At 44.8% G+C, this 19744-nt stretch overlaps 2 protein-coding genes across 7 annotated transcripts in view; both read left to right on the top strand.

The window, feature by feature from the left end:
• OSBPL6 (oxysterol binding protein like 6) overlaps positions 1–19744 on the top strand; it is a 177847-nt gene that overhangs the window by 117204 nt on the left and 40899 nt on the right. For 4 of the 6 annotated variants that reach the window (XM_025182804.3, XM_006119448.5, XM_014571709.4 and 1 more), the window contains 2 exons: positions 5047–5121; positions 11987–12152. In XM_025182804.3, the coding sequence (XP_025038589.2) occupies positions 5047–5121; positions 11987–12152 (241 nt within the window). The remainder of the gene's footprint in view (positions 1–5046; positions 5122–11986; positions 12153–19744) is intronic. The other 2 variants (XM_014571707.4, XM_014571710.4) reach the window with 1 other exon arrangement.
• On the top strand, positions 241–3316 carry LOC149524072 (uncharacterized). The gene is given in 3 exon segments (XM_089779781.1): positions 241–2319; positions 2322–2460; positions 2463–3316. Coding segments are annotated over 3 exon segments (2865 nt in total). The 3' UTR covers positions 3110–3316.

The raw sequence follows: 19744 nt of genomic DNA on the forward strand, positions 1-19744 counted from the left end.
AGGCCCTACCCTAGAAGGGGGCAGAACAACGACAGGGGTCGCAGGAGAGGCCGCAACAATGGCCGCCCTGACCCTTTCAGGGGTAGGCGTAGGGGGCCTCGGTCAGACTCTGAGAGAAGCTCAGGGCCGTCCCCCGGTCCTCAAGCCAAGCCCTCATTTTGAAGGTACGCCAGAGAGCAGAGTACCAGTAGCGCCTATCTGTCCGCCCTTTGGGGACCTTCTTTCCCTATTTTTCCAGGGATGGTTAAAGATCACGTCGGACCGTTGGGTCCTAGATCTGGTGAAGCAGGGATATACTATCCCCTTCCTCTCTTACCCTGCCTCCCATCCCCCAGCCTCGTCCCTTTTCAGGGACCCCTCTCACGAGATGCTCCTTCGACAGGAGATGTCCAACCTGTTGATGCTAGGGGCCATAGAAAGGGTACCTCCAAACGTAAGGGGAAAGGGTTTCTACTCCAGTTACTTCCTGGTACCCAAGGCGAAAGGGGGCATGCGTCCCATACTAGACCTCCGAAACCTGAACACCTTTATAAGGAAGACGAAGTTCAGGATGGTGACGCTAGCCCGCATCATCCCATCACTCAGAAAGGGGGACTGGTATGCTGCTCTCGATTTAAAAGATGCGTACTTCCACATTTCAATTTTTCCAAGTCACAGAAAATTCCTCTGGTTCATGGTGGGGCAGGATCACTTTCAGTTTACGGTCCTCCCCTTTGGACTGTGTACGGCCCCGAGGGTCTTTACCAAATGTATGACCGTGGTAGCCACATTCCTGAGGCGGCACAGGGTCCAAGTGTTCCCATATCTGGACAACTGGCTCATAAAGGGCAAGTCTCGAGAACAGGTACTGGACCATGTCTCGAGGGCCAGAGCTCTGTTCGAGGGCCTCGGCCTCCTCATAAACGAGGCCAAATCACTGCTGGAGCCCACGCAGGTCATAGACTTTGTGGGGGCCCATCTGGACTCGCCTATGGGCAAAGCGTCCCTGCCGAGAGACAGATTTTCGACCATTCAATCGCTGGTAGTGGGACTGCAGGAGTTCCCGACTACGACGGCGAGGACCTGCATGAGGCTGCTAGGCCACATGGCGGCGGGCACTTACGTGGTCCAACATGCCAAGCTACGCATGCGCCCATTGCAGGGGTGGCTCAAGGTAGCGCACAACCCCTTGAGGTCGCCGCTGGATGCGGTGGTAACTATCCCCCAGGACATCCTGCGCTCGCTGGACTGGTGGAAGGACGAGAGCACGGTGTGTGCCGGGGTCCAATTCACCAAGCCGTTCCCGTCGGTGCAGCTGGTCACGGACGCCTCGGACGTGGGATGGGGCGCTCACCTGGGCAACCTCAGAACACAAGGTATGTGGTCCGCAGAGGAGGCTCGCCTCCATATAAATATCAAGGAGCTGCGGGCGGTCAGGTTGGCCTGCAGGGCGTTCCTTCCCCACTTACAGAACAGAGTGGTGGCGGTGCTGACAGACAACACTACGGCCATGTTCTATATCAACAAACATTCCTCTCCCCTGTGCCGGGAAGCCCTAGAGCTATGGGAACTGTGTATAGCCCACAGCATTTCTCTGGAGGCGTCTCACCTCCCAGGAACCAGGAACGGGCTGGCAGACAGGCTCAGCCGTTCAATCCAGGCGCACGAGTGGGTGCTAAGGGGGGATGTACTCCACGAGCTCTTCCAGAGGTGGGGGTTTCCCCGCCTGGACCTGTTCGCGACTCCGAGCAACGCCAAGTGCGGGGAGTTCTGTTTGTACATGGGGCACGGGCAGGGCTCTCGGGGAGATGCGCTGCAGGTCAGCTGGCCCAGGGGCCTACTCTATGCCTTCCCCCCGTTTCCTCTGATCCACGACACACTCCTCAGAGTGCAGAGGTTCAGGGCTCGGGCCATCCTGATAGCGCCAGTATGGCCTCGACAGTACTGGTTCACCACCTTGCTGGATCTGACTGTGGAGGGCCCACTCAGGCTACCCCTAGTGCCAGATCTAATCACTCAGAGCTGCGAGGCCGGGGTGGCACTCCACCCGAGCCTTCCATCTCTCCACCTAGCAGCGTGGCTCCTCAGTGGCTCTCAGTGACGGAGCGAGCCTGCTCTAGAGATGTCCAGGAGGTCCTCTTGGAAAGTAGGAAGCCGTCCACTAGAGCTCTCTACGAGGCTAAGTGGAAGAGGTTTACTTCCTGGCTGGGGAGCAGGACGCTCGCTCCAGGTGAAGGGGCGGTTCCGACTGTCCTGGAATTCCTTCTCCACCTGCGGAAGCAGGGCCTGGCCACAGCCTCCCTAAGGGTGTACCTGGAGGCCATTGCAGCCTTCCACACTGGGGGGGGGGACGACAAAGGTCTATCTTTGCCAACCCCTTGGTTGAAAGGTTTCTAAAGGGAGTCGACAGGTTGATGCCATATGAGAGGCCTCCGGTACCGGCATGGGACCTTAACCTGGTCCTGACTGCCCTTATGAAGCCCCGTTCGAGCCCCTAGCTTCATGCTCCCTGACACATCTATCTTACAAGGTAGCTTTCCTTGTGGCCATTACCTCTGCCAGGCGGGTGTCTGAGCTTAAGGCTCTCACCTCAGAACCACCTTACACGGTGTTTTTTAAAGACAAAGTGAGGTTACGTCCACACCCGGGGTTTCTTCCCAAGGTGGTCTCACACTTCCACATGTCCCAGGATATTTACCTGCCAGTGTTTTACCCTAAGCCACACGCGTCGCCCAGGGAACAGGCTCTGCACTGCCTGGACGTTAGGAGGGCGTTGGCTTTTTATATAGATAGGACACGAGAGTTTCGCAAATCAAATCAACTGTTTATTTCAGTGGCAGAAAGGATGTATGGTCAGCCAGTCTCAACGCAGCGTATATCCTTGTGGATTACTTCCTGTATTCGACTGTGCTACGAGGGCGCGAGTAAACCACCGCCGCGCATAACAGCACATTCCACTAGAGCCCAGGCGACGTCGGCGGCATTCCTGGCCTGCGTGCCGATCCTGGAGATCTGTAGGGCAGCAACCTGGTCATCAGTGCACACCTTTGCAGAGCATTATGCAATCACGCAGCTGGCCAGGGAGGATGCTGCTGTCGGGACGGCAGTTCTGTGTTCTGCAGAACGATAAGATAATAGTCACCTTCCGACCCCGCCTCCGGAGGGGGGACACGGCTAGGGACTCACCTAATCAGAATGGACATGAGCAAGCACTCGAAGAAGAAGAAGCGGTTACTTACCTCGTAACTGTAGTTCTTCGAGATGTGTTGCTCATGTCCATTCTGCATCCCACCCACCTCCCCGTGTCGGAAGGAGCCGGCAAGAAGGAACTGAGGGGTGGGAGGGCCAGCAGGGGTATATATGCACCGGTATACCGGCGCCGCTCCAGGGGGCTCCCTGCTGGCCCTATGGGTACTGCTAAGGGAAAAAAGCTCCGGAATCCGTGCAGGCGGCGCGCGTACACCTAATCAGAATGGACATGAGCAACACATCTCGAAGAACTACAGTTACGAGGTAAGTAACCTCTTCTTCTAAAAAATGTCTCAGTGCTTGACATGGGAGGAGATGTATGGGATAGGACTTGTGTGCATGTGTAGAATATACACTGATAGAACATCAGATTTTCTAGTCTTTTAAAATGTTGAGATTTCTCAAAATGTCTACTTGAAGGTAACTGCAAAAGAGGAATGCTTTGTAACAGGCACGGAGTTACACTTCATTGAAAAATTATTTCCTTGAATCTGGTGTAATAGAAGGATTTTTTTAAAAAAGTAATTTAGAGTCAGTTAAAAGTTAAATCTGGGCATAAATCTTTTCAAGATTAGGGCTTCAGTAGCGTAAATAAAAAATAAAGGTATGTGACCAGGTATACTGGGCATTTAATACCCCTTGCCATGGTGCATCCTGCCCAAAGCTGGTGTCCTTTTGGAGAAAAATAGAAGCAGGTTTAGACCTTTTGGAGCTGCTGACACACACCATCCAGGGTCAGCTGCTCCTGGAACCCAAATGAGAATTGGCCTTCAGCAGCTAGGAGGGCTGGAACTGAGAATAAACCAATCAGAACCCAGCAGGCAAGATAAAAAGGGCTGACTGCATCCTCCTCTGGGAGTCAGTTCCGGGTTGGCTGGGCAAGGGAGAAAGAATCTCTGTCCCCTTAACAAGAAAATTAAAAAAGCCAGTTCTAGTCAGAAACCCACCGATGATTGGCCCTTTTATGTTTGAATAAATGAAAGATTATAGTGTTTTATTTTTATTGAATGTAAAGTCTACGTGGTCTTCTTGAATAGGAAATCAATTGATTTCAGGAGATTGCTTTGTGAGATGCCCCAGGGGCTCAGATGAACCTATGACAGTGTATTTATTCGAAGAAAACATTGTTTTCATTGTTCTGGCTTCACCTGAGGTCATTTAAGTTGTTCTGAAGACCCACAACAGAGTTGAACTGAAGTTTTATACTGCATCATTCATTAACGTGAAGAAGGAGGAATTAGAGGTTGAGGAGCTTAGTGGATGGATTGAGGAGAAACTGGACAAATAAATATTGAGAAGGAAATCAAAGAGAGCTAAGGCTGTGCATAGAAAAATGTTTAGATTGTCTAACAGCTGTACAGTATACACTTGCATATTCTATGATTCTGCTGCATGAGCTTCTAGTTTACAAACTATACTGCACATACGGAAACAGAGTTAAACGCTCTGAATAAAATTCATACAACAGATGGTCAGATGACCCAAAATTTAAGTTCTTATTTTGTTTTCTGCCATCCATAGCATAATTTTGTTTTGCTGTCCCATAACTGCATTATGCATATGACAAAGTGTTGTTAGAAATTATTTTTCAGCATTAGTGAGTACGTATTAATCCAACTACTCTGGAGATTATTTTAGCAAAATAACTAGCTATCTAAGTCCCTGTCATACATGCGTGAGAACATGTGAAGTTAGTGAAATTAAAATCCAGTTAAAGACTTTCCCTCTCCCTTTTCTGATCATTTTTCATCTTCCTATATCCCATCTTCCCTGCCCCTCTTTTTTTCTATTCCCTTCTCTTCTCCCCTTCACTGTCAGGAAGGGCCAGCGCTGAAGGGCCAGTTCAGCACATCACGACGCCGGCAGAGAATAGCAGCAGCTGTGGCTACAACAGTGAGTGGATTTAAAATCAAGGGATAGTTTTAAAAACGGGAAGTTGTAGAAGTTGAATATGTAACAACAATACTGAGACTGCCACTTGCAATTCATATAGAGGTGTCTTCATTACCCACTTTTGGGTAGGCCATTTGTGAATGATGAAGTCAACCCTGACTTGTGAAAATAAATTTAATGACCTTGGTTTTCATATCACTTACACCAGCCATATATCAGTGTAACTCCATTGTCTTGAAAGGAATTGTTTCTTCTTTATGCTGGTGTAAGTGGTATTCGAATCGGGCCCTTTTCCCTCAGTATGTATGGCATATTCGGTATACATTTACAATATATATATATATATATATATATATATATATATATATATATATATATATATATAATAAAAAAGCAACCAGAAAATTCAAGGATGTAATTCCATTAAAAGAGTCTGAAAACAGCACACACCAACAAAGCAGAAGTGAGGGGGTTTGTTATTAAGTCCAGCATGAAATTTCCTTGTGCTGTGGTGTTGTGTATATTAATATAAGGATAGGATTTTTTTTCATTTGAAACACTTTTTGTTTACATTCCATAATCCCAAAAAGTCATATTACTGCCACTAGTATCTCTTTTGTTTTTTTTTAATCATATGATTGCTTCGTGCAAAAACGCAAAAACTGAGGTTGAGAAATGGAAATGAGAGCTACTGGACAAAACTCTGGGACCTTCACACCTCACAGGATCTGGAGCCCGACCTCCAGCCTTACCCAAATATCTACACTGCATTAAACAACCCTCTAGCCCGAGCCCCTTGAGCCTGAGTTAGCTGGCGTAGGCCAGCCGTGGATTTTTAATTGCCAAATAGCCAGCCTTAAGAGTGGCAGCTGCTCACCCCAATAGTGGTCATGAAATGGAAGCTACAGACTGATGAATACCCCACTGTATCACTTATACTCAGGCCACGTGGGGGATTCTCTTCCCAACCCTATGGGCTAGGAACATCTTTCTTTTTGTAATAAAAGCTTAGATTCTGAGAGAGCTGATAGTACATGCCTAGGAAGGATGGCTGTTCATGTGATCTGAATGGTTAGTTCAAGCCCTAGATCAAAGCAAAAAAAAAGAGACTGTGGATATATTTGAAGTTATGTTTAGCAGAGTGAGGAAAACTGTAGAAAGATAAACAATGAGGAGTCCTGTGGCACCTTAAAGACTAGTGGATTTATTTGAGCATAAGCTTTTGTAGGTAAAAACCACTTAATCAGATGCTTCTTATGCCCAAATAAATCCGCTAGTCTTTAAAGTGTCACAGGACTCCTTGTTTTTGCAGATACAGACTAACTCAGTGACCCCCTCTGATATTTGTAGAGAGATAGGTAGAGAAGGCACATTAAAAAAGGAGACTACAGCACATGGTAAATACAGGAGCACTGACCAAGATCAAAGATATGCCCAGTTATGAAGGGAACATCAGAAGAAAATCTAGGGTGTTAGCAATGAGTAGCATAAGGAAAATTTAATCAGTATTTCTTTGTCTGCTGGAAATCGGGGTGGATGACAGATGTGATTTACTGAGGATTTTTTTTTCAGCTGTTGTGGAAAGCAACTTGGAAACTCTCTGAAGGAAACAAACAGTTCATGTCAATTAGCTATTTCTTTGTTTCTGACTGTTGAATAATGTTCTCTCAAGCAGTCAGCAAAGTGTCTATTTGTTTTGCTCATGTAAATGGATCTTTCTTGCAAAGTGTATGATTATAAATGCCTGTAAAATGCAAATACTGATTCTAGAAGACATTTAAAATGTTATTTACCCAGGAAACCTCATTTCAGATGCATGATCTGGTTTTCATCCAATTTTTTCATCTGGCCAGCCAAGATACAAGGCTCTAGAGTTGGTGTTCAGAACTTGGGGAACATGAAGAGGTCCAGTGAGATAGCAGCTACTTTCCCTTTCTTTCTAGTAGATGGGGAGTGTGCCCTGAACTTTTTAACTCTTGTAACAGGGGGGCCACAGAATGGAAAAAGTTGAGAAACATTAGTCTAGGGTGTATTTGCTCAGTGTTGCAACCTAATATCCAATGTGTTCCTTGTATATTTTTCTAACCTCTAGGTGGCAAAGCCTTTGAGATTAATTTATGTTATTTTCTCTGTCGTGAAGACACTAGCATCTTGTGGACTTGAGTGACGATAGGTTGACAGAATTCTTAGAAGATTTTGCAAATACGTTCTCTGACCTACGAATTGAAATGCTTTGTAAAAGAAGTGCGACTATCAGAGTCTATTTGTAAAATAGTGAAGTTCCAGTTGACTGTTGAGAGAAATGGTGTTAGCATAGTACAAAATGGAGGTTGCTGAATGTAGTGTGATAGTGCTGCAGTTTGCCGGAGAAAAGGATTTGCTCTGTTGTCCCTGTGAATAAAGACATTACTCATTATTGTGAGTCTGAAAATAAAATCTGATGAAAGATCATCATTGCTTGCATACTTAAAAACAAGAACACGAGAAAAGAGCTTAGAGGCTAAATTAAATTTGCAATAGATGGGTGTTACAAGAACATTATTTTGCACACAGTAGATACCTGGAAATCTGGGAAGGGTTAGCGAAGGAAGATATGCTGATAGAGCATACTGAGGGGTAGAATGAAAGGTGATTAAGTTATCTAAGAGATGTTAGAGAATTCCACCAATGTCAGAAACGTATAATGCATAGTGATTAGGCATGGTTCCCTGCAAAGATCAAACAAGTTGTTCTCTAATCCAGACAGCTAATCAACTAAGGAACCATCGCAACTGTTCTTGGCAGTTTAAGTAATCTGTTGATAAAGTCAATAGTAATATGAATTTTATGTTGCCTACTGCTCTACAGGAAGTTTCAGAAAACATAATCTATACTTTGGGTCCATTTTTCATATCTGAACACATAAATTACTCTCTAGAATTTAGGTTTTCATCTTCTGTGTTTGAGGAATTTAATTAGTGTTTGAATGCCTAAAATAGACATTGAAGTGATTAACACTGCTTTGGGTAGCAAAATATGATTCTGAATGCCTTTTGATCCCCAAGTTTAAAAATGAGCTCCGGGAGTCAGATGTTTCTACATATGTGTATATATTAATGTGTGTGTGTATTATGTAATCTAATGTAAATAAAGTATTCTCTCTATGTGTGTATTAGGGATGTTAGATATTGTGTAATTGAATAGTCATGTAACTGCATGTCACGGAGTGCCCCGCCCTGCACGGTCCCGGGCTTGGGCCGTGATGCTCCCAGTTAAATGCAGGCCCTGAGGGCTAGTCCAAAGTAACTGCAGGCCCAGAGGCTGAGTTCAAAGCAAACGCAGGCCTTAAAGCCTAGTCCAAACGAACGCAAGTCCTAAGGCCTAGTCCACACTCTGGGTGGGTGGGTTAGGGGGGTCTGGGCCCTCCCTCTCCTCTGGACCCCAACCCAGGGCCCTGTTGGTGGTGGGTGTTTCCCACCACTGACTTGGCGGGGAGATCTCCCCGAAACGCGCCGAACCCACGGAGGGATTCCCTGCCCCCTGCCCTGGGTTGCTTCCTACCCCAGCCCTGTGGCTGATGGAGACCCCACCTGCAGGAGCTGGGCTGGCAGCAATCGTGCTGTTGGCAGGTCCGGCATCTATGGCAGCAGCGACAGGGTTGTCCACCGTGGCGGGGTGGGCTGCCCCCTGGGGTCGGCGTTGCAGGCGTGCTTGGCCGGGGGACTGTAGTGACGACGACGGCAGGCCCGGTGGCTCTTGCTCCGGCGGCCAGGCTGGCTCTGGCTCCGGAGGTTGGCTCAGAGTTCCTCTCTCCCTGGAGGCCGGTCTCAACTGAGCTGTTTCCCTGGTCTTTATACCTGGCCTGCAGTTGGAGCATGTCCGACACTGCTGTGGGAGTGGGGCCTGCACAGGCCAGCTGGCCAGCTGGCTCCCCCCTTGGCCAGTGAGGGGCTGGACCGCCCTGTCACACTGCATAAAATGTTATCAGTTACATTACTATGCGATAGTTCCCGAGGCGTGTTTGTGTTCCAAGGAGCCCCCTATCATTCCTCACTGCTGCCTCTTTATCAGAGGCAGCAGCATAGGGTTTCATGCAGGAGCTGGTCTGTGAGTGGAGCCAGTTTAAAAACCAGCTTCCTGAATAGACCAGCTGCCTCCTGCCCTGTGCTGATGCCTCTGATACAGCAGCACTGGGTGGCAGCAGCCACTGTCCACGGTGGGGAGCGTCAGAGCTCCTTACGAGCAGAGATTGATCCGTGAGATGCGGAACAGTCTCTGTCCATGGGGACCTTGAACCCCCTGTGGATAGGGGCTGCTACCACGAAACAACTTCTGCCCAAGGGTGGAATTTCTGGCAGGTGGGGTCGCACCAACTGTGCGCTTCGGGACACGGCTTGCTTTTCATCCCGTGCCCCGGATGCTAAGGGAGTGAGGGGAAAGTACTTGCATTCCATCCGTGCCCCTCACACCTGGCTGGTGAATGGAGCTCACCAGCGAAGTGTGAGAGGCATGCACAAAATGCAAGTACTTTCCCCTCACTCCCTTAGTGTCCAGGGCACGGGATGAAAAGCAAACCATGTCCTGGAGCGCACAGCTGCTGCCCCTCCCATCCGCCTGCCCGAAATTCCACCCTCGCTTCTGCCTTTGGTAGGCCCAGGCTCGCTTTGTGGCAACCTGCCCTGCCCTCTTTTCCCCACTTGCTGCTGCCTCTGATAGAAGCAGTAGGGGAGAGGGGGGAGGCATTGTGGAGTTGGTGCTGCGGGGATCTGGCTTTTAAGCCAGCTCCTCCCAGCACTGGCTTCTGCCTGCAGAAGGGTCAGGCAGGTCTTTGAGAGCCAATATATGCGGGGAGCTGGCTTGAAAGTTGGCTCCCTGCGTGTATTAACTCCCACATCCCACCTTCACCATCCATGAAGCTGCTTCTCTATCAGAGGCAGCAGCACAGGGGCGGAGAGGAGCATGAGGATCCAGTGCTTGTGGGGAGCATGCTTAAAACCAGCTCCTCATGGGCACAGGCTCCCACTCCCCCCTCATGGCTGCCTCTGTGTGGATTAACCGATAAGAATTAAACGCTAAGCCTAGGTTTATCAGTTAATTGTTTACTTGACTATTTGCTAACATCCCTAGTGAGTACATAGATATTTCATATGTATTATATATGTAACTATATAATACATATGCATTACATATATTTACATTGTATGTAAAATACAAAACACATTAAATATGTTTATATACACACATTTACTGTATATGCAGAAATATAGACTGGAGAAAAAAAGTGGCATTATATAATAAATTAAAAAGAAGCATATTTGTTCTTTTTGATACAAGAGACTTAATATGACTTGGTAAAATATCTTTTTCTGAATTTTATATAAGGTGTGCTTTAAATAAAAATTAGGTTTTGTTTTTGATAACATGAGCATTCATATACAAAAAGAACTTACATGATTTTATATATTACCAGGGGGTGGTACCCCCTGCTTGCAGTGCTCTCCAACCCCCTCTCTGGGGGTAGGCAGCCCTTGTGCTCTTCACCCGGCTGCCAGGGAGGGCCAGGCCAAGGTGTGGCATCCCTGGCCTACCCTGGCTCTCTCCCCTTGGCTTCTGGGCTCCCCTTAGGTTGGGCCAGCCCCCCCTTAGGTTGGGCCAGCCCAATTCTTGCTGCCATGGCCCTGGGCCAGGCTAAGGCAGGCCCGGCTCTCTCCCAGAAGCTGCCGGGGGACTGGGCTATGCCGAAGCTGCAGCTGGCTTGGCTGTCTCCCTCTGGCCACCAAGAGGTTGGGTTCGGCTGAGCTGAGGCCATGTCTGGTCTGGCTCTCTCCCTTTGGTGACCAGGGGGCTGAGTTGGGCCGGGGTCCAATCTGGCCTTGCTCTCTCCCTCTGGTTGCTGGGGGTTTGAGCCGGGCCATGGGCACAGCTGGCCTGCCCCCCCCTTGGAGAGAGGAAGGCCACGCAGTCGTCCCCCCTCCCCCCGCCCCGGTCCCGGTCCCGCCGTCTGATGAAGGGGGAAGGCATGCGGCTCACCATTCCATCCTCTCTCCCCACTCCCGATGAGGGGGAAAGGCCATGCAGCTTGTGGCTCCGCGCCCCCTCCCCCGAGGTGGGAGGGTGCCCGGTTCCCAGCCCTCTAGGAGAGGGGGAGAGGGGAGGCTGCCTTGCTCGCTGTCAGACTACTGGGAAGGGCAGGAGGAGGCAGGCTGAGGGTGGAGGGAGGGTCTGAGGGAAGAGGGGAGGGGCTATGGGATATCAGAGTGATGTGATTATGTCGCTCTATTGTCCTACAGGAAAAAGTTTTTTTTAATAGAGAGATGTGACATGCAGATGAACTATACAGTAAATTTCAGTGAACTGAATAATAATCTCTGGGTTTAACAACACTCTTCAAAGTCTGCAAATAATATTCTGTGCGGGAATATTTAGCTACATTTCCAGATTGATGGAGATACCAATATATTTAAAATGTTGATATTGTGGCCATCAAATTATACTTTATAGGTTACTAACGGTTAGAATATAAAGCAACATTAATAGTTTAATTTTCCAATTTCTGCCAAATCTTATGAAATGCTATGTTAGGGTAAATTGTATAATTAGAGCTAAAGTGCATCTTTCTCTCTCGCCTTAGCTATCACCCCTCTCTCCTTCCCTGTGTCACTTGTCTGTTTCACTGAAGGATTTAAAGAGACCCAGGGAATTTTGTATAGCTACTGAAACTTGAGGCTCCAAAAGATATATGTTCTCATATTTTTTTTAAATCGCTCACAGTGAAACTAGTGTTTTGTTCTATGAATAAAGTGTGTGGTGTTTTTGTTCTGTGCATTCTGTGAAAGTGGATATAGTTCTATACAGTAGCTGTTTTCTTTGTTGAATCTCACTGTAGGTCCCTTTCAGTGCTACAATGTCACCAGTTCGCCTCCACTCATCCAACCCCAATCTTTGTGCAGACGTTGAATTTCAGACTCCTCCAAGCCAGGTAGCTGACCCCTTGGAATGTTCCATGGAGTACATCAAACTCCAAGAAGAGTTTTGCCTCATGGCGCAGAAAGGTAATGAAAAATGTACAACCTGCATCTTACAAAAACTACTGTTTTTACATGTATACTGCTCATGGTCAGAACTTGTATCTGGATCAGAAATAAATTGTATGATAATCTTTTATCCATATTTGGTTCAGATGAAGATCATATAGATTCAGTTTATAATATTTTCTGTGCATTAGGTACATATGTAGGGATAGGTGAATCCAGTATCACTGGAGATTGTGTGAACCTCCTGAGCCTATTATGGGGTGGGGGGCCTTGCAAAACTTGTCTGATTTTGCATGTACTTTTTTCTGTTTATATACAGCTATTTTTTCCCCTAGGATAACTGAAAATCCACTGTCTCTAATGATCTTGTACATACATGATACACCTGTGGAAATTATCAAGTTATGCTGGTATATGAATGGATTTCAGCCTGTAGGCTGGAAATTTAGATTTTTAAAAAGTCTTTTAAAATATTGAAATATAAAATGAAGTAGTCATACATAAGCCACTCCAGCATGTGCATGAATTGATGCACTTCTCAGGTGGCTGAAAGATCTTGCCTCATATTTCACTCCAGAGCCATTTACTAGTTACTTTATTAATACACACAGACTATGTATACACTACAAGCTTTTTGGGCAAAACCAGTCATTTTGTGCAAAAACCAGTGGAGTGTCTACACCTCCAGTGCGTTTTTATGCAAAAGAACCCAAATAGTAAATCGACAGGACAGAGGGCTTTTGCCAGTAGAGTTATTCCTCTCCCCATGAGGAATAACGCCTTTTTGCGCTATAGCTCTTGCACAAAAAGGCATATGTGGACGTTCCGCAGTGGTTTCTTGTGCCAAAAGAGCCTATCAGAGAAAGCACAGGTGATCTGATGGCCATTCTGTTAATGTCAATTAGAGCTTTCTTGTGCAAGAGCGTCCTTGCAGTGTGGGCGCTCTCTTACACAAAAACACATGGCTTTTGCTATGTGCTTTTGAGGTGTGGACACGCTTTTGCGCAAGAAGTGTTTGCGGAAGATCTCTTCCGCAAAAAGCTTCTTGCTCAAAAACCCTGCAGTGTAGACAAAGCCATACTGTTGTGGCTATATCATAAATGCACTGTGGCCATTTTTCTGTCTTTTGTCTAGTAATATATCATTTACAGCATCTTTTAATATTATTTATTTTTGTTTTTTTGCTTCTGTCTGCAGAGTTTACACACAATACTGACTGGGTTAAGATTAAATGACGGCCAAAGTGCATCAAAGGAACAGTTTGTCTGAGATTCAGACAGCAACCAATATCATTGTTTTGGGGAATTCCACTTTTGAATACATTAGAGTGAAAATCAGGAATGGGATAAATTAAGCTTGTTGGAAAACCAGAGCTATTTATCTCTATGGGAAAATGAGCTGGATTGAATTGTACCTTGTTCATCTTTTTAAGTGCATCTCTATTTAGTTCTCATGATAAAATCTTTATTGATGATGATATTGTCAATGGTAGAAAGAATCATTTGATTTTATTATTTATTATTTGTATTATTGTATCACTTAGGACTCTATTGTGCTACTCTCTGAACCAAGATAGAACAAAAGGTGCCTGCCCCAAACAGCTTACAATCTAAGTATAAGACAAGAGTCAACAAATGGATACAAACAGATTGAGGAGGGGAACGTATAAGGAAACAATTCAGACAGTATCATTATGAATGATAGATTGTGGTGTCAGCACACTAGCAACCTATCGAATTTCAAGTTTTTTAAGCCTCCTGGCAGAGGAGGAAAAGGAGTTTATTTTCTGAATGTTTACAGGGCATTTCTCACATGCCTGAGGAGCAGCATGTGAGAGAGCACAAAAGTGCTTGTCTGAAATTTTCCCACATAGAATTTGCAGAGCTAGCAGTTAGGAAAAAAAATCTTTAATTATAAGTTGAGAAAAGAAGAACTGGCAGCCATTGAGAGGGAGGAAATACTGAACTGCCTAAAGACCACTTTACACACACTTTGCTGATTATAAGTACACTCTGGCTATGTGTACACTGCAGGCTTCTTGCACAGGAACGGTTGTTCTTGTGCAAAAATTTGCGGAGCGTTCATACTACAAGCCTGTTCTTGCACAAGAAAGTTTACAGTAGTCGTCAGAAGAGAGGGCTTTTTGTGCAAGAGTTATTCCTCTCCCCACAAGGAATAAGTCTTCTTGTGTAAGAGCTCTTGCGCAAAAAGGCTAGTGTGGACAGAAACAGAGGTTTCTTGCACAACAAACCCCTATGGCTAAAATGGCCATTAGCACTTTCTTGCGCAAGAGAGCATCCACACTGCCATGGACGCTCTTGAGCAAAAGCACATGGCAGTGTGGACGCGCTCTTGCTCAAGAACTCTTGCGCAAGAACTCTTGCGTAAAAAGTTCTTGCACATGAAGCCTGCAGTGTAGACATAGCCTCTATATTTTTGTTTTGACATGTTCACTTTAAAACTTACTATGCTATGTAGCAATTATTTGTCATCTGTACCCTTAAGGTTTCATCACTCTAGTGGAATACCGTCCATAGTATATATTCTAGATATACAACTTTTCTTCCATCCCACAAATTCAGTGGAGAATTAGCTAAGTAATTGCATTAAGCTTTTGAAGAAAGACTATGTGTAACATGACTAAAGATCTCTCTCATCTTGTACCTTGTATATGTGTAGGTATGTGCATGTTGGATATAATATAAGGACACAAGTAGGTTTGAATAATCTTTTTTTACCAGTCTTAATAGAAGTTATTTCTATTTCACTGTCCACCCTGCTAGTTCCAAGATTTAATGTATTGGATTTTAAGATGAACTTTTAACAGTCGTGCATCATTTTTCATTAGTTTTTTTAGCCTGCAAAAGTAAAAAATGCTTCCATAAATAATTAAAACTAGTGCTTCTTTAGTAGGCTCATTATGAGGTTACTGTCTTTGGTTCATCAAGTTTTCTCTTTGATAATAGTAATTAGATAATAAGTCATATTTATTCTAGAATTAATTAGGAGTAAAGCATAAAATCTAACAGGCCTATTGCTTACAATTTAATGTCTTTGAACAAGCATTTCCCCTAAAATAATGCCTCACATGAATATATACAAAATAATATTAAATATATGACTTTAAATGCATATTAATATTCAAGAATAAATTGTTCTTATATTCCTAATTACTTTATAATTTTATGTCATGTCAGACTTGAAATCTTTATGCTTCAAGTATTTCTCACACAACTTTGAAACTAGCAGACCCTATATTGATTTTACTGAGGTGTGACCTAAATTAGCACCAGTAGGAAAGGAAATTTAGTACCTTTTGCAATGTATCCTTCTCTGAGATGGACTACATTTATCTTAACAGGTTAGGACAGGAAATGAAAAAATACAGTGCCACGTTGAAACTAGAGCAGGGATTTAGGTAAATAAAATGTAATTACTTGTTTTGAAATTTGATCAGAATACATGAGTTAACAGCTGTACTCTTGGCAACAAGTGTCATTTCACAAGTGGTCAGGACGTTGGCTGTATGCCTCAGATCTGGCAGGTCTCCCTTTGTAGCCCTACAACGATGCTGAAACAAAGCTTTAACTCTGATTCACAGGGAAGAATAACTACAGCTCAAGCTCCGGGGAAAGATTCTGATTGTCAACAATTAAACATGTAAGAATAGTTTCTTAACACGTGGCTGTACAATAAGCCTCTGAGACTTTTAACGCTCACAGTCCAGGAGTCATCTTGTGGCTTTGTTGGTTTGTTAAACATTAAAGTCACATTTTACATTTCTTGCCTTTATTTTAACCGCAGCTGTCAAAAGCCAGACCCAAGAACACATGTGGTCTGGTTGATGCTGAAATCCAGCCCACACCTTTATGAAACTGATATATGAACACGAGGCTGCCAGTTGCTTTGGCAGTGCTGACATGTGATGTAGAGTCTGTTGCTCCTGGATTTGATGCAGCAGAGGTAGATGATTCAGAGTTTGTGAAGTGGGAATTGGAGGCAAACTGAAAAATATGAAGTAGGATTACCAGGTCTGGTGATTTTATCACAAGTCTCACAATATTTGGTAGTTTTCTTAAAGCCCCAGTTCCTGAAGTTACATTATTATTTCAGAAGGCCTGTTTTTAAAATGTCATGATTTTAGGATGGTTTCATAGTTTTTGAAGAGCTGGCTTATGATTTCTGATTGTGTGGGGTTGGCTCTAGTCAGTGGTGTTGATGTAGGGTTGCCACTGTATATCATAGTAGCTGCAGAATTATTAATTGGAAGAAACCTGAGATTTGGCGGAAGAAAGGAACAGACTGTGGTGATTTTCAATGTACCTAGGATTGCACATCTCCTTATTACACACTGCCTTCTGCAAGAGGAAGACTTGCTTGAGCTTAATTTGGTGTTAGCCACCCAAACGATCACCTTTAGACTCTGCCACTCCTGTCTTTGATTAGCAAATAAGTACACCTTGGTCCCTTAGTCCTCTGGAAGCATCCCTCTGTAATGACCAATCCCTGATTCACTAATCGCTCAGGCTATGTCTACACTGCAGGCTTTTTGTGCAAGAACTGTTTTGTGCAAGAGCACGTCCACACTGCCATGTGCTTTTGTGGAAGACGTGCTTTTGCGCAAGAGCATCCATAGCAGTGTGGATGCTCTCTTCCGCAAGAAAACTCTGATGGCATTTTAACCATAGGGGCTTCTTGCACAAGAAATTCATGTTGCCTGTCTACACTATCATCTTGTGGAAGAGCTCTTGTGCAAGAGGGCTTATTCCTTGTGGGGAGAGGAATAACTCTTCCGAAAGAAGCCCTGTTTTCTGGCGCTATACTGTAAATTTACTTGCACAAGAACATGTGTGCAGTGTAAACAGCCAGCAAGTTTTTGCACAAGAACGACTGTTCTTGTGCAAGAAGCATGCAATGTAGACACAGCCTCACAATAATGCCAGATCTGCTGTCTGCAAGGGAACAGTGCACATACCAGCTTGAATGATTAAATTCAGGATCCTTGTAGAATACCAGATAACTCAAATATAGTCATGGTTAAAACAACAAGTTTATTATCAAAGATTTGAGATTCAAGACATAAAGAGTAAGGATAATGGAAACAAAACAGCTACAATTTGTAAAGACTAAACTAACAGGCTAGCCTCCTGTCTAAAGACATTTATCTCACCCAGATATCCTTTGCAGTGTTTCCAACCAGGATATGTTGTGTTTTCTTAATCATGAATGTAATCACACTGCCCAATGTCTTCCTAGGTGTAGGCTTAAGGAATGTTTTCCTTGCCTTCCCCTTATATCTTCCAAACTTCATTGTTTGTACCTCAGAGTCAGGATGACCCCTGTAGTTTCTTCTCATGTGTACTGCCTCCTTGTAAATTCTCCCCTCTAGGAATGTCATTGAGTCGACAACTGTACGATTAACCAATAAGCCTAGGCTTGTTAATTGCATGCATTCTCCCCCTTGCTGCTTCTGAATTAGCCAGCTTAAAAGCCCATTCCTCCCTGCACCAGCTCCACGGTGCTGCCTGTTCCTGTCCCCGGTGTTGTTGCCTCTGTCTGAGGTAGCAGCGGGGCGGTGGGCAGGGGAGGCTGTCGCAAAGCAGCCTCTGTCCGTGGTGAGCCTGGGCCTGCCATGCACAGAGGCTGCTCTGTGGTACCAGCCCCTGTCCATGTGGAACTTTGACCCCCCCACAGACAGAGGCTGCTGCCACCCCGTGCTGCTGTCTCTGTATCAGAGGCAGCAGTGCAGGGTGACAGGCAGTTAGTCTGAGTGGGGAGCTGATTTTTAAACTGGCTCCCCTCACAGACCAGCTCCCGGCTGCCACCTTGCACTGCTGCCTCTGATATAGAGAGAGCAATGTGGGGTGGCAGGGGGCTCCCTAGAAGGGGGACCAGGAGTGCACTGGCTGCCACGCCACTCCCAGGAATTACTGAATAGTCGTTTACTGCTAAGAATTCATGCAGTTACAGGACTATTCAATTACACTATATCTAACATCCTTACTCCCCTCCCCCAAGCACTGACTTCCTTTGTAAATGACTGTCAATTGTGTTAAGTTTCAAATGCTTAATTTATATGACAGACAGGAGAATAACCATCTTTGTCCCACAGAAACTCTGTTTGTCAGCTCTGCCTTGATGTAGACCTTAGGAGCATGTTTTCAGTAAACGTACATAACTCCTTATGTAGTATTTGCACACACATTTCACAATTTTTAATGACCAGTGTGACTTTGGCTTTCATTTTGAGACTTCACATGATCTGAAAATGATCTTGACAAACTGAAGAAATGGTCTGAAATAAAAAGGATAAAATTCAAAAAGGACAAATGCAAAGTACTACACTTAAAAAGGAATAATCAGTTGCACACACAAAAAATGGGAAATGACTGCCGAGGAAAGCGTACAGGAGATAATAGAGGATCACAAACTAAATATGAATCAACAAGGTAATACCATTGCAAATAAAGTAAACATTATTCTGGGATGGATTGGCAGGAGTGTTGTCAGCAAGACACGAGAAAAATAATTCTTCAGTATTGTTCAGGCCTCAGCTGGAATATTGTGACCAGTTCTAGGCATTACACTTGTAAACAAATTGATGAAAGTCCAGAGGAGAACAACAAAAATATTATTAATGGGTTAGAAAACGTGAGCAATGAGGGAAGATTGAAAAGAAATTGGGTTGGTTTTGTCTGGAAAAAAGAGAAGACTGACGGGGGATATAATAGCAGTCATCAAGTATGGAAACATTTGTCATATGGAGGAGGGCAATAAATTGTTCTCAACTACTGTTCTCAACTACTGAGAGCAGGAAAAGAAGTAGTGGGTTTAAATTGCAACAAAGGAGATTTGTTAGAACTTAGGAAAAGCTTCCTAGTTGTAACGACAGCTAAGCACTACTACAAGTTACATAGGAAGGTTGTGGAATCTCCATGTGACCTGTTCTCAGAAAACTCCCATGAGGAACACCAGTCAGGAATGGGTTAGATAATAACTAGTCTGGCCTGAGTGCAGGTGACTGGACTAGATCACTTATCAAGGTCCCTTCTAGTCCTAAATTTCTATGATTCTGTGATAATCTTTGGAGAACCACAATGTATCACGCAGGGCTACCCTTACACATATGAAGAATCTGCAGCTACGTAGGGCACCTGAAAAATTTGGGGCACCACCGGGTCTTAATGTCCAACTACCTGCTTTTCCTGTGCTTGGTCCTGTGGCTCTACTTCCTCTGGAAATCATCTAATTAACTTAAAACTGAAAAAGTCTGCCAGACCTATTAGCAGAACAGTGAACTGTGAAAGAGCCATTCAAATGTTAATTAAACCATTTTAACAGGTATTTGCCAACCGCAGATATATACTGTCAGTTTCTGAATTTGCTGCGCTAGTCTACAGGACCTTCGTTTACATTTTGCTTTAAAACTATTTTATTGGTGTATTGATGAAGATTATAAAATCACATTTCTAAAAAATTATCATTCCTTCTCCTCCTCCTTCCCCCACCCCATTTTGGGGATAGGAGCACCGGCTTAATAGTACTGTGTAGAGGCTCATAAATCCTAAGAATGGCCCAGTTACCATTATTAAGTGGTATACCCCTTGCCA

This window comes from Pelodiscus sinensis, chromosome 7 (assembly GCF_052426305.1).
Source record: "Pelodiscus sinensis isolate ZL-2025 chromosome 7, ASM5242630v1, whole genome shotgun sequence".
NCBI classification, from domain to species: Eukaryota; Metazoa; Chordata; order Testudines; family Trionychidae; genus Pelodiscus; species Pelodiscus sinensis.